This window comes from Natator depressus, chromosome 7, assembly GCF_965152275.1.
Source record: "Natator depressus isolate rNatDep1 chromosome 7, rNatDep2.hap1, whole genome shotgun sequence".
NCBI lineage: Eukaryota > Metazoa > Chordata > Testudines > Cheloniidae > Natator > Natator depressus.
In genome coordinates this window covers 32,677,560-32,700,471 of record NC_134240.1, presented here as the reverse complement: position 1 = coordinate 32,700,471, position 22,912 = coordinate 32,677,560, and the positions used below count along the sequence as shown (strand labels likewise).

The window sequence follows — 22,912 nt, the reverse complement described above, 5'->3', positions numbered from 1 at the left end:
GTCACTCACCAATCAGAGAAAGAACGCTCCGTTAGTTGAAAGGCCCCATTCCCCAATCATGACTGCCCGCCCTGCGTACTGCCCAATGAGAGCGACTCTCCGCATTAACGTCACTACCAACCGCCCCCGCACAGTACGGGGTCTGCCAACGACCTTTCCAAAATCTCTCAGGCGCACCGCGCGTGTGGCAAGACACCCCCCCCCGCAACCAATCCCTACGCGGCTCGCCACCCCGAGCACCCGCCCTCCGTCTCTTCATCCAGTACCAACACGGATACTCAACAACCCTGCCGCCCACCGTGCCATACAGCTAGTACCGCGCCTTACGTTCCCAGTCGACCAATCAAAACTTGTCTTTCCCCAATGCTGCTCACTCATCCTGCTTCTCAACCATTCCCACCACAGTTCGCTGCAGAGTGACATCTCAACTGACCTATGCGCGCTGCCTCCACCACTCGACTGCTTTTCTCCAATCGCTTTCCTTCATTGGAGCATCTCGGCCAATGGGCCCCCGCGGAAGGACAATAGACGTAAGAGTCTGCCAATGGAAGGAAGCACAAGTACGACTGACATCTCCGCGACCAATGACTTTCGAGCAGCTTTATGCGGTGCAAAGGCTGGAAGGTTCGCGAAACGCGAACGCCGCGAGCTGAGGAGACTCTAATGGCGGCGACTGGAGCCAACGCCACGCCGCTAGGGAAGCTCCATCCACCCCCACCGCCGGGGAAACCGGGCTACCCGATGCCTCCACCGGGTCCCCCAGGGCTGGTCCTTCCAGGCCCTCCCCCTCCACCACCCCCAGGCCCGGGCCAGGCCCAAGCCGCTCTGCTAGGCCCTATGGCGGCTGCTGCCTACCCCTTCGCCGCGCTGCCGCCGCCGCCCCCTCCTCCTCCGCCGCCCCCTCCGCCACCCCAGCCTCAGCCCCCGCCGCAGCAGCCGCAGCCCCCGCCGCCCCCACCCCCTCCTCCTCCCCCGCAGCAGCAACAGCCGCCACCTCAGGCTGGGGGGCCTCAGCCCCCCCCTCAGTACGGACAATACCGGTACCCGTCCCCGCCGCCGCCCCCGCAGGGCCACGAGCAGCAGCAGCCGCCGCCGCCGCAGCAACAGCAGCAGGATGAGAGCGGCCCGGGAGGGGGCAGTAATCACGGTGAGGGGCAGGGTAAAAGGGGGGGGGCTAGGGAGAGTTGGGTTGGGTGGGGGTCAGTTATATGGATAGGGTTGAGGCAGGGATGTAGAGGAACTATAGGGCAATGGGGGTACATAGAAGTAGAGTTATGCACAGTAGGGAAGAGATGTAGAAGCTAAAGGGCTGGGGTGGGGGGGGATACACTAATGGGACAGTGGTAAGGGGTGAAGGGGCAGGCTTGGGGCTTTTTGAGGTTAGTTGGTTGTATAGGCTGAGAGGGCAAGTTTGGAGAATGTTGCACTAAAAGCAAAGGAATGGCGGGGGGGGGCCTTGAGATGGTCCATGGGAGTTGAAGGGGCTGAAACTTAGGGGTGGTTATAGTTTTGGCAATTGTGGGATGGGGTAGAAACGGCAATGGGGTAAATTTGGGGTTTAAGGGCTTAGGGGATGGGAGGCTATGAGACTACGTTGTAGGGGTATTTGTGGAAGATGAGGTAGATTTGCGAATGGGAGGAAGCAATAATGTTGGGTGCTCTGGGAGAGGAAAGAGTTTGTGGCAAATAAAGAGTTGGGTGGGATGGGGGTATAATAGGTGTAGGTAGAGAGTAGACTGGGAAAGGGGGGAAATGAGGCAAGGTCGGAGAAAGGGATTGGAATTGTGCCAAATGTGGGGGTGGGGGCCAGGATGGGGTTGAGGTGGTGGCTGCTCTCTTTTCTGAGGGAGGGAGTGAAAAAGAGAACATTCTTCTTAATTGGGTGGTGAGACCTGGTTGTGGGTAAGAAGGGAATGGAAACCGATCTGGAGGTTGGTAACTTAAATGGGGGTTCTAGGTAACACGTGGGCATGTGCTAGTCAGGGGAACTTTGGACACAAAAAAACTGCAGTCAGTAAGGCACTGAACAGCCTGAGATGGGTGGTATTGGAAGAGACAAGGCCTGGTGTTGTCTATAGGAGTTAGCAAATACTCATCCAACCAAAATGGAGGTCTCTGTAGGATTGGGAAGAAATGGGGTGCCCTGGTCTCTTTAACTTCCTATTTTTATTAGTCTCTCTCTTTACTTAGATGATTAGGGATAGTTAATCTTTTTAAGCTTCTAATGTTTTCTAGAAGAACACATTTTGAAAATGTGTTCAAGTCATACAGCATGCTTTTCTGGTTGTACCTGGGTGAAACAAGTCATAGATCAGCTTCATTAAAAAAAGGGTGGGGGGGAGTAACAATTTCCTACACTACTGTTAAAGGAAAACTGCTGTGGTGTTTTAATAGTTTCCCATCACATCATCCAATGTAAATATCCCTAGAATACTTACTGTTGTTACCTTAAGGGATCTTGAAATGTGTGCAGAGCGGCTGAATGTGAAATGGTGCTGTGGGAGGCAGCCATGTTGCTTTGCTGATGGAGATCAGAACGGCAGCGTTCCCTTTAAAAATGGTGGCTGAAGTGACTAGAAAAATGTTAGTTGGATTTGAGAGCAGTTCTTTTGCTTTGGAGAGGTGATATTGAAGCATCTTCCTGTTTTTCCGTTTGTCTTGACTTATGGAGGGGCATAACTTTGTTTAGTTGATACGACTGTTCTGCTGAATTTCAATTTCACTTCTGGTTCTGCCCCTTGCTGATTTGCAGATAATAAATAAGTCTTAATGTGGCAACGTTTGCTGATTAAATTCTGCCGTTGCTGTTATTATCTGTATTACGGTAGCACCCAGTGGCCTCAACAGAGATGGCGCTCCCACTGTGCTAGGTGCTGTGCAAACATGGTGATAATAAGAGCTTAAAGGCTAAATAGACAAGGGGTGTGAGGGGAAACAGGCACAGAGAGGTGAAGTGATTTGCCCAAAGTCACATGGCAGGTCAGTGATTAGACTAGAATATAATTTTGGTTCAGCGTGCTACCCACTTGACCTTACTGCCCCTGTGAGCAGCCCTCCTCATCCCAATGAGAGATTTGGTATTGAAAGGAGTAGGTTGTCTTGACAGTATTTTTGATTTAAGGGAATTCTGTGTGCTCAGTGTTGCAGCTATTATTGTTTATGTAAGATGTATGCATTAAGTCAAATAGTAGAAACACCTTTATAAATACAAAGTGTGTCTAAAGAAGGATGCTTGCCCTTAGATTTCCCTAATAAGAAGCGGAAGAGAAGCAGATGGAACCAAGACACTATGGAACAGAAGACTGTCATCCCAGGAATGCCCACTGTTATCCCTCCTGGACTCACTCGTGAGCAAGAGAGAGCTTATATAGGTAAATACACGTTCTCCCCTTTTTCCATCTGATCTGCTGTCAGTGGTGTGATCCTGAGACTATTTCTGGTTGCTGAGTGTTTGGAAAGTTAACTGTGTTTTTTCTAGACTTCAGGTTATTGTGGCCTTATTCCATAACTTCAAATCAATAATTCGCACATTTTTGCTCAGTCGTGCACTGTTGCAGCTCCCCTGTCTTGCTTGTGACAGGAGTAGTGTTCTCCACAGGCATGGTGAAAATGGAATGGCTAGAACAGTTTTTGTAGGGGTGGGGTGGTCCTTTCTCTGGGTATATTAGGCCCTATTTTCAACATCTATTTAGTAATCTCATTACAGTCAGTGGGGGCCTCTAGGATTACCTCTCCAGTGGAGAACACTGCCTCCGGTCCCTCTTCAAACTGAATGTGTTATGTGGGAAGCAGGTACGTCTTTCACAGCACAGCCTTGCACCAGAAATCCCCTCAAACCTAGTCTCTGACTTGCTTTTAGGCTGCTTAATTTTTTTAAAAAAGACACCTGTAGAAGTTCAATTTTTGTGTTCAAGGTGGTATCGGTCATGTTGGTTTTGCTCTGAGGGAAATAGAGAAACTTTGCTTCTGTTCTTTGGCAAGAAATCTAAACCTTCAGTATCTCTTCTAGTTTAGAGCTCTGCTAAATGAGCTCTGTATTCACATGCACACAAACTGCTGGGAAAGGGATACTGCTCAGTCCTATGGGAATGAAGGGTTTTGAAATGTTAATTGTGAAAACAGGGAATTTCAAAGGTTAAGATTTGTCTTTGGGACTACACCATTCCAGTATGGGAATAAGAATGTTTAAGTAACTTGGTTTATAAATACAAGGTTTAACATTAACTTTGCCTTCAATTGCAAACAGTGATGCTAAATTCACTTTTCATGAACTACCAAATATAAACCAGGAGTGTGAAAAAGGGCAAAAAAGTCCTTTTAATGTGTCTGAGACTTTGCATTGTCACATGTAATTCTAGTCCTTGCATTTTACATAAAGCGAGCTCTTCTTCACAAGACAGTGTGATCCAGTTCATCTCCCTGGGATTGAAAATAATCCTTGGTTTCTTTCTTCTGCATAACCACTGAGAATTTTGACTTGCGTTGTAACTAGTCTTTTTATTCATCCACAGCAGTGCTGAGAGCTACTTGAGAGCTAAGTTTGTTAATGGTTTGCTGTCAAGGTTGCTAGGTCAATTTCTAGACAGTGTGGGTTTTGCCCTTCATTCAGTCAGTTTCTGTACCAGAAGATCTTCTTTAGGCAGAAATTTAAAGCTGATTTTGATACAGTATCATAAAACAAACATTTGTTATTTAAGGGAAGAGCCAGTTGTTAGCTGCTTTGACATCTGCTGCTCTACAGAGGGAAATGTAGACATGAATAGTCTGACTTCCAGATTTTTTGAAGTTGCTGTTTTGTTACTTGTGTAGAGGCCTATGTGTACATGCTATTTCAGCAACAAAGCTAAGACATGTATCATGCCCCAAAGAGCTTATAATGTGTGCATAACTTAAAACACAGGATACAAGTTCAGAAGAGGGAGACATGAGGGATTGAGGAGGAGAGATGTAGGGTTTGGGGGGTAGGCAGAGTTAGGACTGCTTGAAGAACAGTTTAAAGAAGGGAAATGATTGGTAGGCAAGGACAGTGAGCATCCCAGTTTCTCAGAGGCTCTAAATATCATTTGAAAGGAGTTAGAAGTGCAAGACATAGCGCGCACAAAACAAAAGCAAGGTTCCTGTGCAAATGAGACAATCTTAAACTGGAACCAGCATATAACTACTGCCAATTGGATGAAATAACTGCAGCTCAGAATTCTCAGTCTATGCTAAGGTAAGAAGCAAATGTAACACCAGCACTTTTATTTAAAAATAATAGTAAATGGGGGAGGGATGTTGAGAAGAAATAGTGTGGACCAGATTAGCACCCCTCTCCACCACGTACTATTCAGCTTCTCCAGAAATTAACCAAATCTCATTGCTCAGGGTTCAGAGATCCTGATCTTTCTTCTTTTGTACAGCATCAGGCACCCAGAACAGAATCAAGCTTAGCTGCTTGTACATTTTAGTAATTTATCATCTGACAGTTGACCCTGAATCTTTCTGACTTACCTTGTCTGTGACCTATAATGGCAGTAGGCCTTTTGGAGTCTGTACATAGTATGGGTTAGGTAGCATGGTACAGTGCATGCAATTTCTGTATGTTTGTTTTCATTTACCTTAAGGAGTTCTGTTAAGAATAAAGACATGCACCGGTGCATGGCCCATGTGCTTTTGCCTTAGGAAAAGAAATGAGACCTTTTCTAAACTGGTATGTCTGACTTCAGCAACATTAATTCAAGTCACATGTTTAATTGGCTCTGAAATCAGCAGTAAAATTATTTTGGTATTTACAAAAATTGTTACTCTGCTATGAAAAGAAGTAGTCCAGTAGGACAATGGAATTGCTTGCAAAGGCATTTTCCGTTAGGCCTGGATCTAATACCAGTTTTAGCAGGTCAGAAAGAGTTTTGGCTTCCAGTGATTTGCTGGTTGTAGTCTCAGGGATCAGACAGTTCTTTCTGCTAACCACATTTCAGTTGAGCACTTTGCTTTCTAATTAATAATCCTCTTTGAAGAAGGCTAGCTAGATGTAAATAAGATCAATGTGAGCCTTTCTGGATTCCTGCTGAACTTAGCTGGCTGACATAACATTGTGCGGGTCTCCTTCGATTTGTTCACAATATCAGTCGTCCATTGCAAAGTCTCCCGTTCTTCATGCTTTGATGTTAAGATTTGAAATGTTTTTTGGTAACAATGTCTTTTTTCCATCCTTTTTTCTTTCCTAACCTGGTTTCTTCCAGTGCAACTGCAGATTGAAGACCTGACTCGTAAACTGCGCACAGGAGACCTGGGCATCCCCCCTAACCCAGAGGACAGGTTGGGAAACAGTTTTAACCAGCTGACAGTAACACTTTTACCTTTTTAATACATTTTTTTGGTGGCATCATAATGTGTCAGTTCAATACAATCCTGCTCTAGTCAGATGACTGCAGTGCTCTGATGTGACAGTGTTGTGGAGGAGAGCTGGGGTTTTTCTGTTAGGGAAGATGGAATGGAACCAATTCTAGCCCTACAAAAACCACAGGGAAAGGGGTAATAAGGGTATATCATTGTTTTTGATTTTTATAAGCTTGTAGGTTTAATTAACCTGACTTATTTTAAGGGAAATTAAGGTAGCCAATTAATGTACTTTTTCAGGGTCTGACTTGTGCACGTGCCCAGTATCTAGAGGTCTTTCTCACAGGTTCACCTTGCAAACTTTTAAGCACTTATTTTATTTTATTTTATTTTTGCATCATTGAGTTTGAGCAGCCTGGAAACATACTCTGATCAGCTTGTATGGCAGAGCTTTCTGCTTGGTTGTTGAGGATGATTTTTTAAAAGCCAGATGAGTTTTCTAACCAATTTCTTTGCTGCCAGCTATTGTACAGCATTGGCCAACATCGGGGAATTCTGGGGACTCAAGGTGGTGGGGTAATTCCAGCCTCATTTACTCTTTTTGAAGTGAAAATGTTGCAGTAGGTTTTTGGACAGCTGTGGCTATGTTGGGCTTCAGTGACATTCTGAAAAGTAACAGCATTTAACCGCTTTATTTTTGTAATTGGGTTGTTAGCATGGAACAGCAGAGTCTGGTTTGTTTACAGGAGGGGAGTAAACCCCCCCCCCCCCCCCATCTTGCAGCTGGAATTTGTTGTGTTATAGCATTTAGCACAACTGAAGTCATTTTCCTTTTAAAATGGGAGTGAAACCTTCTTTGGCTTGAATTCTACCCAGCTGAAGGTGTATTAGATCAGTAAGATGGTGTCATGGATGTTAAAGCCATTCACTTCTGCATCTTTATTTAGCCTTGCTAGGAGTCAAATTATTATGCCTTATTTCCTTGCAATAACTCTAGTTTTCTTTAGCACACAAATTTTGCACTCCCATTGCACTTTTTACATTACAGGGCACCACTGCATAGTGTCTTTTTGACTGTTACCTTTAACTGTTATTACAAGTTACTAGTAAACTTTGAAAGGTGTTTTTTTTTTTTTATCCTTTTATTGTCAGGAGGGAATAGATGTAAAGCCTATCCTTTTTCCCTTGCTCTTGGTTTTTAAGATTGAGTTGGGGCAGTTGGTCGTAATTTGACTGACAGATTGACATTTCTTATGTGAACAATAACCCAGACTGATGAGGGGAGAGTTATTGGTGTCTTAATTTTTTCCTGTGAAGGTGAGGCATTGCTGTAATGGCCTTTAACATTTTTAATGATCAGTTTAGCAAAAGAATCCAAAGCCAGAGTCGTCTGATCTGTCAAATATCAAACTTGTTAGTGGTTTTAAAAAAAAACAATTTATTGGAGTTTCTGATTCAGTTACAGAAGAGTCTAACTCTTAATTGCTCCTCAGCAGTTCAACAGAATCAAATGCATGAAATGACTGTCTTAGCATTAATTTCTGAAGGTGTAATATCAAGTTAAGCCATTTAATAATTCTTTGTACCTTGAATTCTTTAAAATGTGTTTCTAAACCACCTACTAGCTGACATGAGTTTAAGATGCTTAGTAAAAACAAGCTGGGAGGGTGATACCTTGTATTTTTGTTTTGCTCTCTCTGCTATTGGACTGTGTTACATTTATTCAAATCCTAGAAATGGAGGTGTAATTTAGACATGATTAGTCCTGATCAAACCTGACCTTTTATTCCATGTGTTGATGGTTCACTTTAGGCTCAGAAGACAGTGGGATCAACTGATTTTAATCCTTGCTCTAACCCGCTATAAAAAGTTTCTCTTAACCTAAAACAAAGGTGTAGGTTTCTGATTACTTCCGGGATGTATTTTTTTTAATAACCTGATCCACATAATCTCTTCCCTTCTTGCAGCTAATCCTAAATTTTCCTTCATGTTTTTAAAAAAGGTCCATATCTTAATCAAATTTCTAGGAGTGTGGCTTTTTTCTTACCGCAAACACAGCTGTGGTAAATCAAACTGACTCTTTTATTTTAGCTTTACAACATTTGCTGTTAAAACAAAAACAAAAAAAATTCTGCTTTCTGGGCATCTAAACCCTGTGGAGAAAACAGGGTTCTCCATAGAGGTTTACAGCTCCAGACTGTGGACCAAGAGAAGGCGGTTTGACCCAGCCTTTAAGCCTTAACACAGAAAACAGGTTGAGAGTCGGCCTTGAAGCTGCCAGCACAGTGATGGAAAAGCCAGGACAGAAGCCATGACCGTCTCTCTACATTGGGGCAGTGAACTAGAGTTAATGGGTGTTGCCAGCAGGATTAGTCACCTTTGATAAAAGACTAATCTCTTTTGTTACTCTGTTATGGTGTTAAAAGTCCACATTTAACCTGCATTACCTCCTGCGTTAAGAGTCTCTCTAAACTCATGGCTGCATTGCCTAGTGAAGCTGGAAAGTTTGTTCTCCGTGCGAATTAACTCTCTCCACCTTCCCCTTTAAAATACATGAGCACACTCGTGGCAGAGTTGCTGTCATTGTCGCTGTTTCCAGCCTTGCTACCCCTATAAAGCACCTCATTTTCCCCCCTCCTCGTGGCATACAGTGTTTTGCTGCAACCTCCTTATCCATGTAGCAATAAGACAGGCATGAATGAACTTACACCTTCCTTTCCTGTGGTCTTAATAGCACATTTAGCTCTGATTTGCCTAAATTATGCTAGGGTTCAGGGGAAGCTGTACTTGTAAGTGGCCACTTGGGTTTGACCACAGGAAGAATAACCATGGGTGTTTTCTGCAGGTCCCCTTCCCCTGAGCCCATTTACAATAGCGAGGGGAAGCGCCTGAATACCCGTGAGTTCCGCACCCGCAAGAAGCTGGAGGAGGAGAGGCATAACCTCATCACAGAGATGGTGGCCCTCAACCCGGACTTCAAGCCACCAGCGGATTACAAGTAAGTGGAGGGAAGATCCTGCCAAATGTTATGGATAGGCCTTTGCACTGTCATTCCTGGATGGTTTCATCCTGTTCCAAAATCCACGTTTGAATATTGCCCTATTACAGATGGTCTCGGCTTCCTCTGCACAAGTGCTGCTGTGTAAATAGCTCTTTGGAATCTGCCTACAAAGCAGTGGTCACCAACTGGTCGATCACGATCAACTGGTCGATCCTGGGGACTCCCCCAGTTGATTGTGATCTCCGGTGGTGTAGTGGGGTTGCCATTAGTCTTGCTCCCTGCCTGTCCCGGCCCCACACTGCTCCCAGAAGCAGCCAGCACATCACTGGGGGGAAGGGGTCTTGGTGCACTGCTCCTGCCTGCTAGCACCACCCCCGCAGCTCCCATTAGCCAAGTTTGGGGAGCTGTGGCTAATGGAAGCTGAGGGGGTGGTGCTGGCAGAGAGGGGCAGCGTGCGGTGCCACATGCTCCCCCCCCGCCACACACACACAGGGGCACATCCGCCCTTTCCAGGAGCGGCGTGTGGCTGGGACAGGCAGGAAGCCTGCCTTCACCTCGCTTCGCTGACAACAGGGAGCCACCTGCGATAAGTGCTGCCCGGTGGGAGGCCGCACCCAGCTCCCTCCCAGAGCCAGCACCCCAAACCCCTGCCCCAGCCCTGACCCCCTTCCAGAGCCAGCACCCCAACCCCCTCCTGCACCCCAAACCCCTGCCCCAGGCTCAGCCCGGAGCCCCATCCCACCCTGCAAACCCCTCGGTCCCAGCCCAGAACCCACACCCCTTCCCAAACCCCTGCCTCAGCCAGGTGAAAGTGAGTACGGGTGGGGGAGAGCGAGTGATGGGGAGATGGTGTGAGTGGGGTGGGGCTTTGGGGGAAGTGGAGGGACCTTGCGGGAGGGGCAGGGTAGATCCTGGGTTGTCCTTAAATTCAAAAAGTGATTTGGGGCTTAAAAGAGTTGGAGACCACTGCTATAAAGCATATAGCCACCATGTTTCCCTGGACTACCAACGCATTCTAAACTGGGGAAAGAGTTCTGATCTCAGCTGGCTCAGGTTCCTTGTGGATGTGTGTGTTGGCTAGCTAAATGCATGTTTTGATGTTTTCAGACCTCCAGCGACCCGCGTGAGTGATAAGGTGATGATCCCACAGGATGAATATCCTGAGATTAACTTTGTGGGGCTTCTGATTGGACCCAGGTGAGATGCTACTCCTCTCTGTGAAATGAGCGCAGTTCAGAGGTGATCAAATTTGGAGTCCAAGAGTTTGGCAGTAGTGGACAGTGCTGGCTTACTTGCTTATGCTTGAGAGATGGTGCTGGAAAAAGCACATCAGCACTCTCTAGCAGGTAGCTGGTGTGACATCAAGACCAGAGAGGAATTGTCAGCCTTCAAAATGATTCAAAGCATGTCTTTTTGAGAGCCAGGCTGAATGTACTGTGGGATTTTAAAGGCAAAACACTCAAAGTAGCTTTACTGCCTTGCAGCCCGCTGGGCGCTTGGAAGCTATTCCCGTTCTTGTCTCTACCCTGCAAGCCCCAGTATATTTATGTAGAACTTCGTGGCACTGAAACAACTACCTGTCATGTTATCTTCTCACAGGACATCCTTGATAGCATGTCTGACACAGTGTGTTTCTGCCTTCACTGGCAATGCAGAAATATTCCTGTGTTTGAGGAGTGTGTGCTTGGCATTGACCTAGTGCTGATCTATGCTGGGAATTTACACCAGCATAGCTGCATCTCTCAGGAGTATGAAAACTCCAGACCCCTGAGAGATGTGGTTATGCTGACCTTACCCCTGGTGTAGACAGCGCTGGGTTAACGGAAGAATTCTTCCAGTGACCTAGCTAACACTTTTCTGGAAGGTGGATTACCTATGCCAACAGGAGACTGCTTCCTGTTGGTATAAGTAGTGTCTGTACCAAAGTGCTACAGCTGCAGTTGTGCTGCACTAATAGTTTAAGTGTAGACCTACCCCTAGAAGTGTTCTAACTAGGGTGTTGACTGGGGTAAAACTGACGTCACATGAAGAGGAGTACTTGGGGCAGTGATACAGTCACACTGTGGGGGAGTGGAGAAATCCCCCAGTTTGCATGGGAAAAACAAAACCATTTGTTCTACAGAGGTAATACACTGAAGAATATTGAGAAGGAATGCAATGCCAAGATCATGATCCGGGGCAAGGGGTCGGTGAAGGAAGGGAAGGTGGGCCGAAAAGATGGCCAGATGCTGCCTGGAGAAGATGAGCCTCTTCACGCTCTGGTCACTGCCAACACCATGGAGAATGTGAAGAAGGCTGTGGAACAGGTATAAATGCAAAGCTCGGGGTGATCAAACTGAAAACATCTGGGGGAGTCAGTCTCAGCTATGGTAAAAGATCACATCATGGAAACTCAACTCCAGCTTGCCTCCTGCACTGTAATCCATTGCCAGCCTCTTGCTCTGCATACTACTTTTATTCTTTTAAAGAGTCAAGGTGATGAAATAAATAAGACCTGTCTGGGCACTTCGGAGGAAGATTCAATCTCAGCACTCCACTCATAGGAGCGATACGGAGGGACATAGGAAAGGAATTGGAATGAGGGGGCTGGCTTTATCATTGGCCTGTAGGGAAGCTGGAATTCTAACTGTGGTGTAGACCTGAGTTTAGGAGCTGAATTTCTCCAGGGCAGATAAGGGTTTGAGCTTGATACGACTAAGCAACGTGTCTCTTCCAGATCCGGAATATTCTGAAGCAAGGCATTGAAACACCAGAGGACCAGAACGACTTGCGGAAGATGCAGCTGCGTGAGCTGGCCCGGCTTAATGGGACTCTGCGGGAAGATGACAACAGGTAAGTACCTGCCTGTTGGAAGTAGCAGAGTTAGTGCAGCTGCATATGTTTGCTGCTGCTTGCGTGTCAAGCTGATCTAATTCTGCTTTGTTATCCCTTAGAATCCTGCGGCCTTGGCAAAGCGCGGAGACCCGCAGCATCACCAACACCACTGTGTGTACCAAATGCGGAGGAGCTGGACACATTGCCTCTGACTGCAAGTTCTCTAGGTAAAGCTCACAGGCCAGCTTGTTTAAGCAATCTTCTGTCAGCTGTGCCTGCTCATCATTTGTGTCAGTAGATGGGCTCTGTGGTTGGAATGCTATAGCCTTCCAGAAGGGCGTCTTGGCAGCCAAGTGCAGCAGACCATCCTGCTAGTCCTAGGAAATCCATGTACTATCCAGCACAGAAGCACTTGACAAATCAGTCTTCTTCTGAGCACAATACCCAGGGAAGGGGTAGGATTTAGCAAATACTTGGCTTGGAAATGAATCCCATACAATACCTAATGGTGATTAGAAATGGGGGTCCAAACCAGCCTCTGATTGGGATGAAGGAACTTTTCCCTGGGATAGGTTATTCCTTAACTGTAGGGTTTCTGGTACGTTCCCTTTGAAGCAATAGCTAGTGGCTGATGTTGGAGATGGGGCTAGATGGAGGCAGTGGCCTAATCCATGGTAGCAGTTTTCTGTATTCATTTAGCTTGATAGTTTGCTCCATATGAAGCCGAGGAGATGAATGATGTAGCTTTGGATCCATCTGTCCTGCACAGTGGACTCTGCTCCCCTCCCATAGCACTGGTATCTGGTGTGTGTGGCTTAGAGCAGTGGTTTTCAATCTCTGGTCCACAGACTATCTAAGAGGTCTGCGAAAGGTGACTCTAATAATAATAATAAAAAATTAAAAAAAAAAATCCAGATCCTAGGAAAGGCATTCTGTTTTTCTGATAAATCAAAAGTATGTGAATGCCCCCATCTACAGGTCAAACCCCCAAATTGTTGTCATTACCATAGAAGCCCACAGTTTAGCGCCCTTTCTTACGCTGCCTCAAATGTCGTGCCAAGCACGTGCAACTTTTATAGTTTAGTTCTATTCAGTTAGACTGAAAACTAACTTCTATGGTAGTGGTCTGCGGACCACAGGTTGAATTTCCAAAGGGGTCTGCACCTCCATTTGAAATTTTTAGGGTTCCGCAAACGAAAAAAGGTTGAAAACCACAGGCTTAGTGGCATATGACTTTTTGCTTCCAGACCTGGTGATCCTCAGTCTGCTCAGGACAAAGCCCGCATGGACAAAGAATACCTGTCCCTGATGGCAGAGTTGGGAGAAGCGCCAGTCCCGGCATCTGTGGGATCTTCCTCTGGCCCCACCAATACACCTCTGTCAAGCGGGCCCAGACCCTCGGGACCAGGAAACAACCCGCCGCCTCCTGTGAGTGATTGGGCCTTTTCACCTGGTAGTGTTTGCTTGAAAGGAAACACCTTACAATAGGCCCCTTTTCTCCGTCCCCATGGACTGCGGTGTCAATCCCACAGCTTTTCAGTGGTGGTGACAGGAATCAGTCCGTCGTCCCCGTCCCCCCCCCCTTTTTTTTTTTTGGAATGGCTCATAGGGAGAGAAACAACTGTGCAGTCAGCTCTGGGTTTTGTCCTACTTTGGGGTGCCCCAAACCATGTTGAAGGGTTTGGAAATTCTCCTGTAGAGAGAATGAAAACGTTGGGATTGTTCAGAGAACATAGATCTGTAAATGATTGACCTAGAGAAGGGAGATCAGGAACTTCAATTCTCCCTATCTCGCAGTACAAGCACAAGGGAACGTTGAGTGAAATTGAAAGGTGGCAATTTCAAAACGAGTGACAGAAATACTTTTCCACACTACACATAATTGCCCTAATATTGAGGCCAAAAAGTTAGTTAGATTCGAAAAGGATTGGATGCTTCTACAGACATCAAGAATATCCAGAGCTACAGTAGTCAATGTTAACAAGCTTTGGTAGGGGTGTTTCGGAGCTTACACCAGTCTTACTGGTAAGGAACAGGGTGAGAGTTAATTTCAGGCAGGTTATCCCACATCTGCCTGATGCAGGGTGTGGTTTCTTGCACCTTTCTCTGAAGCATCTGGCTCTGGCCACTATCAGACAGGATATCACACTAGATGGACCCTCCAAGTCTGGTCCTGTCCTGTAGTTCCCATAATACGACAGTTAATAGTTAGCAGTCTGGTTCCACCTTTCCCCTCTGAAGTACGTGATAAGATGGCTTTGATTGTATTTAAAGCCAGGTCTGAATAGCTCCTTTCTCACCCCCACTCTAGAACCGTCCTCCATGGATGAACTCTGGCCCCTCTGATAACCGGCCCTACCATGGCATGCATGGAGGACCTGGGGGTCCAGGTGGGCCTCACAACTTCCACCACCCCATGCCCAACATGGGTGGGCATGGTGGCCATCCAATGCAGCACAATCCCAATGGCCCACCACCCTGGATGCAGCCACATCATCCACCCATGAACCAGGGGCCACATCCTCCAGGTCACCCGGGCCCCCACCACATGGGTAAGTACATTCCAAGGCACTGGGGATACTTGGGGGTTGGCTTGGGCGGGGACTGCTGTTGGGGTTTGGCCACGGGGGAGTGCTCCGTAGTTGTGATGCACTCCACTAATCAGCATGCTCCGTCTCAAAGCAGAAGGGTTTATCCTTACATCCTCCAGTTTAGGCTACAGCAATGATACTCGGACCTCAGTGGTTCAGGAGCCAGGTTAGTGATCAACATTACCCAAAAGAGCCACAGCAATGTGAATGACAGGAGAAATGTTTAGTGTTTACACATACTCTCACACTCTCTCTCTCACAGCAAATACGTTAATAACTTAGTGCAAGTTAGTAACTTTATTGCTTATTAACCTAGTAAAAGCATCCTGTTTGGTGGTTAATGGTTGTTAATTAAATCAGTGTTTTAATATCGTGCTGCAAAGAGCTGCAGAAGACCCATTAAAGAGCCACTTGAGACTGGAGAGCCACAATTTGAGTATCACTGGGCTATGGTGTCTGCATGGGCTTTTGTCTGTGAGCTATTGGGCTATTGGCTAACGGGTAGGCTTGTTGGGGGGAGAATCTCCTAGTCTCATTAACTGGCACTAAGGCTACGGTCTTTCATTCCCTCAAGATCAGTACCTGGGAAATACGCCTGTGGGCTCTGGGGTCTATCGCCTACATCAAGGAAAAGGTGAGTGTCTTGTGTCACAAGCCCATAACCAAGTCACGATTCAGTGTCGCCTCGATGCCCAGCCCCTAATCGGCCGCCCCTCTCCCTTGCAGGTATGATGCCGCCGCCGATGGGTATGATGGCCCCGCCGCCCCCTCCGCCCAGTGGTCAGCCTCCCCCGCCTCCCTCTGGTCCTCTCCCCCCATGGCAGCAGCAGCAGCAGCCTCCGCCGCCACCTCCCAGCAGCAGTATGGCGTCCAGTACTCCCTTGCCATGGCAGCAAAGTGAGTAAGAGCAATTCTCTTACCTTTATCCCCATCCCGCATGCGTGCGAGAAAGGGACGCTACCCCACTCACCCATATGGTTACATGGGTGTAGAAGGAGGGGTAGGGGAGGTGGGAGCACGGCAGCATGTTTGCAGAGGCTGTGGTGGTATAACTTCCCCATCCCCATTGCTGCTCTCCGCTGCCCATTGGCAGGGAAACACTGTCATAGCAGTTAGTTCCCCCGGCTGCTTTTGGGAGCTGCACTCCTGCACCCCACTTGCTCAGCTGTGCCAAAGCAGAGATGGAAATAGCTCTCTGCACGTAGAGTTCTCCATATGACTCCCTTGCCCTGACTGATGCCAGAGAATGCTCCCTACACTCCCAGGACCAATAGTGCCCTCTGTGCATGTGGTGAGCCTGCATCCCTTGACAGTCCAGTCCCTTTAGCGAGGCTGACACTTCCCTTACCTGCAATTACTCTGAGCTTCACCCCTGATCCTGTCAAGTGACCTTGTTCTTCTTTAAATTCCAGATACGACGACCACCACCACCACGAGCGCTGGCACCGGGTCCATCCCGCCATGGCAGCAGCAGGGGGCTGCGGTGGCGGCTTCTACGGGGGCCCCGCAGATGCAAGGCAACCCCTCCATGGTCCCTTTGCCTCCAGGGGTCCAGCCTCCGCTGCCGCCCGGGGCCCCGCCGCCGCCGCCGCCGCCGCCGCCTGGCTCCGCGGGCATGATGTACGCCCCGCCCCCTCCCCCGCCCCCCATGGACCCTTCTAATTTCGTCACCATGATGGGGATGGGGGTGCCGGCCTTGCCACCATTCGGCATGCCCCCCGCGCCTCCGCCACCCCCACCACAGAACTGAAGGATGGATTTTTTTTCTATTCAATTGTCTCATAAAATGCTGAATCTCACCTTATGGAGCCAGGAATCGGAGGGGAGAGGCACGTGAAGCCAGGCTGCTGGGAACGTGCCAGAGATGACATCTCACACCCTCCTCCTTACTCTATTCAGAATGAAGGCTCGGGACTTTGTCATGTCCAATTCCTGTCCGACTGGTGTGTTTGGGTAGCAGAATCCACACTAGCTCTCAGGGCACTGTAGCACGGAGTCTCTCTTCTGAAGCAGGGGCTGCCGGGGCTCCCACAGTGAGATTGGAGGACTCTGGGAATGCAGTGAGGACACTCCCTCAGCAGGAACCTGCCTGTAGTTGGCTGGTGGCCATGTTGGGAGAAAGGACAGTTCTGTGAAGCGACGCAACTCTTCCCTTGAAGAACGCAGTCGGAATGCTGGCTCCATATTGTGAACCTGTTTGTTACTTTATTTTCTTCTCTCTCTCTCTCTCTCTCTCTCTGCGACTTAGATTTTAAATCCATCTGAGGAGAATGATGCTCTGAATCTAGACTCTTTCCAGCACTGCTAGTGCCTGTAGATTGGAATGCGGGCAAGGGGCAAGCAAATGGATTTTAGAGATCTCCTTGGACATGACTTCATACCAGAGGAAAGAGGCAGGAAAGTACCATAGCTGATCTTTGGGCCTTGTGAACCCCAGCTGTAATACACCCCAAGTCAGGGCTTTGGCTTGGTGAGGGTTGTTTCTGTCAAGGGATAACTATACCAGACAATAGTGGTAAGCATGCTGGAGGGGTGGGTCCGTTGTCCTCTTAACTGGGTATTGGAATGCCCCGTAGGAGGCAGTAGCGAGTTGTTAGCGGTTAATTGGGTAGTTAAGAGGTTTCAGTAGGCACTGAGAAGGCCCTGCTACTGCATACACTCAAGGTCCATTTGCTTTTCTCTTGCCATGTGCCTAGAATCTTTTAACATCTGAATGTTTTGTGGTCTGGGGTCCCTTTGCCCCCCAAATTGGAGCAATTTCTGTTGACGATAATGTGTAAAACGCTCTTCCGTTCAGTCACCCGCAGCCATTTCTTACTGCTTTTTTTGTGTATGAATAAAACTGCATTAAGAGGGGAGGTTCCAATGAATAAAAGCAGTTTTTTAATAAAGGCCTAATTAATTCTGTGGACTTGCATGAGGGAGCCCATAACCATTTGCTACCAATATGTGGTGCTGTGCTCTACTGTAGGAGTTGGGCTGTATTTCTTAAAGGCAGGGTTTGGGGGTATGATCCCAAGCACACTTGTATGGAAAGTGTGTGCTCCTGGAAGCTCAGCTCTTCTTGAGGCCTTCAGCCTTACAAACAGGGTCCTTGCTGCAATGGGAGGTCGGTGCCACAGCAGTAATCCAACTGCAGGATATTTCTGACGCCCCTGTTGGTGGGACAGGGTTGGGAGGGCTGCCTCATCTGCTGTCATATTGTGTGACCCATTAAAGGGGTCACTGGCTCAATTAACACTTCATGTTCTGTAGTGCTATTCACTCCTTAAGCCAAGAGCTAGCTAAAACACCAAGTCTTGCATGACAACACTGGGCCGCGTGGTTCGTCCAGTCACTGATACCACAGTCTCCATGTCCATAGCAAATGTGAGCAGAGATGACTGAACCTCTCAAACTAGTCCCCTGAGGAACATTCCTTCCACTTCACTGCAGTGTGCTGTTCCTCCTCCAAGCATTGCACATCATTTCTGTTTGGGTAGGGCCAGCAGAATATTCTTGCATTGTGACAGTTTCTCTAGTGGATTTGGGTCAGGAAAAGCATACAGTGGCTGCATATAAATACTTCAGTTGATCGTCTAGCTCTGATACAGCATTTCAGTGGTACTGTGGGCACAGTTGACTTAGAGGTGTAGTAAAATGGAGATTTAGAGTCCCTCTCACTTGTGTAAAAACTAACAAGTGTGAATGGACAGAATGACATCAGCCCTGGTCTGTCTGTTTGGCTGAGTCTCCACTGTGTGGTGCTGAATGTCAGCTTCTTCCATCTTTGACCCCTTTAAAATAAACTGGGTGTTGGTGGTTGCTTGCAAAGTTACCAGACAGCAGCTAGATCTCCTGCTCTGATCACATGAATGGCAATTTAATCTCGACATTTTAACACTCAGGAGTTAGGTCTCCCAGCCCCCCGTGTAGGGAGGGAGATCGGGGTTTCTCCAGCAGTAGAATAAGGATGATGTGTTTGAAGTGCCTATCCACAAGATCACATGCATGAGTGGCAGAGTTGGGGTTGGGACCAGGTCCTGTGGTGCTCAGTCTCTTGCCCTGTCTTTAGTGAAATCGACCAAGAGACAGGAGCTTGGTAATTAATGTCAGACTCTTGTCACTGGGTCCATCTACTCTGGCATGCTGTCTCAGGGCCACTATGAAATAACCTGTTGGTGTTTCTTCACGGCCGGCTGTAACTGTATGCCCTTGCTATCAGGGTCTCAACTTGTTTTTAATCCTTATTCAGCTATTGGCCTTACTGCGATTTTTGTAAAATAAAACCCAGTTCTCAATGACTCCTAGTCCCTACTCCCCTCCCAGAGCTAGGAATAGAACACAGGAGTCCTGACTCCCAGTGTCCCCTGCTCTAAGCATCAGCCCCCACTCTTTCCAGAGCCCATAGAGCCTGGGGTCCTGGCTCCCAAATCTACAGAAGGGGTATCCTCTACCAGTTGCTGATCATCTTCCCTGAGCTTCCAAGACCCTTGAAACAGGAAAAATTTTGAAGCAAAACCAAGCTGCTTGACAGGTGCCCAAACACATCCATCTTCCTCTTGTACAGCAGGAAGAAGGATCTGTGGGGAGAGGTGGTGTGGCCCATGGGACAGAGAGACGACGGGCTCGAACACCTGGGTTTGATTCCTGGCTCTGCCAATAACCCACTATGTGACCTTGGGTAAGACACTTCTCTTTGTGCCTGTTGTCTTTCCCACCTTTTTGTCTGGGGCTCAGGAAGCTACAGACTCCTCTTGTGACTGGAAATAGTGTGATCCTGCCTGGGTCTAGGCTGTAAACTTGAAGCAGGGACTCTCCCCACATATGCACTGTCCCTGGCATGACAGGCCTGGGCTGCACTTTGCATGATGTGGGGGTAGGGGTGCGCCCTCTCGTTCAGGGCCTGTAGGCCTACCTGAATCTGAAGTCTATTGCTCTATCTGTTAGACCTTTTTCAATTCCAGGTAGCTTGGATTAAGTGCAGGAGAGTGAAAGCTTGTGTGTTTCTGCAGTTCAGCTGCTTCAGAGGCAGTGAACAGTGGTGGAGTTTGGGACAGAGGCTGAGGCAATAGCTCCATTCCCTATGGGCATGGGGGAAGGCTGGGATTGTCATGACATGGGGGCTGAATGATGGGGTGCTGCAAGCAGCCCATGTCCTACTCTGAAGCCACTGCGCTGTGCCAGCACGGACTCCCATTTTCCACAGCCCCTTGTTTCTGCCAAAATGTGGGAGGCTGGCGAAGTAGAGCTGTGCAGACCAGGAAACAAAAAAGACTGTGCAATCCACCCATGCACTGGAAGTTCCTGTAGCTCTGAGTTTGGCGGAAATGTCCCCTTCCTGTTGTCCCTGCTCTGTGACCTATTGATGAGTGAAAAGCTTTGGTGAAGCCCTTTCCTGAGTACAGCCATGCTTAGAATATAAATGAGGCCAGCAGAGGTGGTTCTGGTGGCAGTCTAGGAGATGAGTTCTGCTCCAGAGGGTCGCCAAAGTGCTGCAGAGAAAACAGGCTGTTTATTTGATCAGCAAAACAACTCCCCTTCCTATTGGATTCAGAACCTGAAGCAGCCCCTCCCCAGCTCTTTGTTAAAGCAGGGTGATCCTGGCATGCTGTAGACCCCCAGGTTTGAGGCATGCAATCCCTGGGAGCCAGCTGTCTCCCATTACCTGATGTGACATGAGGGAGGGTGCTGGAGAGTGTCTCTCAGGTTCCTTTCTCCCCGGTACTGCAGGACAGGATTCAAGCTAGTGCAGTCTGAGGTGCGACCCATTCTCCTGGATGTCAGGTCTGGTATCATCCAAGCTCCCAAAAGGGCTTTAGCTTCCCAGGGTGGGTTGATTTTAATGGCAATGAAGTGTGCAGATCCCCTGGCACCACTGTCTCACCTGAACCTTGTAGAGGTTAGTGTGCCTGAGAGTTGCCTTGGGTGTGAGGCTTTTGCCATGTCTGGCTCTGCCACAGCCTCCCTGTGGGCCTTGGGCAAGTTTCTTCATTATTCTGGGCTTCAGCTCCTATCTGTAAAATGGTGATAATGCTCATTCCTTTCTCCCGCTCTCTTCTGCTCTCTCTAGACTGCAGCTCCATGGGGGCTGGGACTCTCTTGCCCTGTCTGTCCAGCACCTGGCATGACCGCTATCGTGGGGGGTCTGGTGGCACCCACCCTGCTGGGGACCCCTGAGCTTGGATGGGGCTGTTAATCTAAGTGGACAAGACAGGCAAAGGAAGGGTGCCCCCCCCCCCACTTTGCAGATGGGGAATTTGCACCCAGCCAGGAATGCGACTCTTGCCCGCATTCACGCAGGAAGCTTATGGCAGAGCTGAGAATGCTGGCACTGGAGACTCCTGGGGCCCAAAGAAAGGCACCTTTGCCGCGGGGAGAGGGGGAGCAGCACATTTAACTATTGAGCTATTGACCGACACCACCACCACCCCCCCCCAGAACCTGACAATGGCGGGTCCCAGGGCCTGCTCCTTGTGTTTTCCCCACAAGCGCCTTGGTGCTTCCTCCCCTAATGTCTGGGAGGAGCCACCAAACCACCCTTTAGGTGCTATTGCTAACAATAAAAGCAATGGTCACATTGACTGGAAGCTCTCTGGGACAGGGCCTGTCTTCTGTGTGTGAACAGCACCTGGTGCAGTGGGATCCTGGCCTGTGCCTGGGGCTTTTTGCCATCCAAATAACTGCAGGGAGAGCTAGACACAGGCTGCTTTGCTTTAGCATGGGGATACCTTCCCCTCAAGGCCTTGGCTGGTATTTCATAGGGTTGAAGACTAGAAGGGACTGTTCAGATCATCAAGTCCATCTTCCTATGCAAAATCCCACCCAGTGGTTCCTGCTTCCAGCCAGTATCAGGTGGTTGAGCTAGAGTGGGGCTGCCAGAACAACTGCGTGCTGGAGAGTGCACCACATCTCAAGGTAAGTTGTTCCCATTGTGAATTGATCTTCCCTGCTCCTCTTTACATCCGTCCGCTGGCTCCCCCCTCTCCATCCTGTCAGACACCAGCTGCTTCTCTTTGTCATCAAAGCTCTTCACTGCCTGCCTATCCCTGCCTCATCTCCCATTCGCTAGTGAGCTGTCAGTTGCCTCCGATCAGCCTGTGATGTCAACCACCACTTGTTCTGTTTTCAAACAAGCCCCTTGGCGCTTTCTCCCGTGCTGCCCCTTGTGCTTGGGAGGAGATCCCTGTAAACACCTGCAAAACCACCTCATTCTTCTCAAAACTCTTCTTTGCCGATAGTCCTACAAAAAGCTTGACTATGGCTGGGCTGCTGGTGTGCAGAGATCATGGCCTAGCGTGCTGACCACTATTGTTTCCTTGTATTCCCCTGGCTTTCTGTATTCTCTTGTCTTAGTGTTAGGCTGTAAGTCTTTTGGTCTCTCTGTACAGCGCCTAGTGCAAAGAGGTCCTGGTGCATGACTAGAGCTCCTAGCTGCTACGTCGCTACAAATCATCTACCTCTCCTCGCATCCCAGAGATCATCCTGATTTCCCACAGAGATTGCACCAGCTTCCAGTCCTCTAGTCTTTCTTTGGACTCCTGTCAATATCAAGCCAGCAAGGAGCAAGGTTTTCTACCTGCCAACAGGCTCAGATAACTGCTGGGGTTGGTTCTTCCCTATGGCTCTCCCTGCTCAGGAGTGGGGGTGCGAGTCTCATACACAGGCTCTGTGACCTTTAAGGCTTGCTCTGGATTCCTGGTGGATCGGGTTTCCAGACCCATAACCAGAGGTTCTGGATTCCTGGCGCCTCGGTTTATCTTTCTCCAGCCTCCACGCTCTGCCCAGCGTCATGCCCTGCTCTGAAATCACCGGGCAGATCCTTATGGGGAAACTTTAACTGACCTGAGGATGTGGGAGACTTGGAAGAGACTAAGACCCTCCCTATGCCAGTAAACTGTATTTGGTAGAGCCTGTGTCCCTAATCAAGCTCTAATGAGCCTGGGTATTAATAGAAACAATGGGCTAATAAGGTCACATAGGGTCAGTGCTTCTAATTTTATGCCCACTATGCAAAGAGCAGAGGAGAGGTGACCCTGCCAGTCGGGACTCCTAGGTTCTACTCCCAGCCCTGGGAATGGGGAGTGGGGTATAGAACCTGTGGAGGGGGGCTGGGAGCCAGGACTTCTGGCTTCTCTTCCTGGTATGAAAGGGGTATGGTGTAGCAGCTAGAGCAGCTGAGAAGCAAGATTCCTGGGCTATATGTCTG

General features: G+C 48.4%; 1 protein-coding gene across 5 annotated transcripts; it reads left to right on the top strand.

Moving 5' to 3' along the window:
• Positions 1-588: 588 nt before the first annotated feature.
• Positions 589-17,620, top strand: SF1 (splicing factor 1). Of its 5 annotated transcripts, none has more exons than XM_074958031.1 (13): positions 589-1,147; positions 3,243-3,371; positions 6,222-6,297; positions 9,164-9,316; positions 10,427-10,516; positions 11,442-11,625; positions 12,036-12,151; positions 12,253-12,360; positions 13,381-13,561; positions 14,445-14,685; positions 15,299-15,358; positions 15,451-15,621; positions 16,137-17,620. In XM_074958031.1, the coding sequence occupies exons 1-13, from the start codon at positions 604-606 to the stop codon at positions 16,472-16,474; spliced, it is 2,391 nt and encodes a 796-aa protein (XP_074814132.1). In that variant the 5' UTR covers positions 589-603; the 3' UTR covers positions 16,475-17,620. The 5 variants fall into 5 exon arrangements, with proteins under 5 accessions (XP_074814132.1, XP_074814134.1, XP_074814133.1 ...); XM_074958033.1 differs by having other exon boundaries at positions 1,013-1,147; positions 15,304-15,358; positions 16,137-16,401; XM_074958032.1 differs by having other exon boundaries at positions 1,013-1,147; positions 15,451-15,625; positions 16,137-16,401.
• The last annotated feature ends 5,292 nt before the right edge of the window (positions 17,621-22,912 follow it).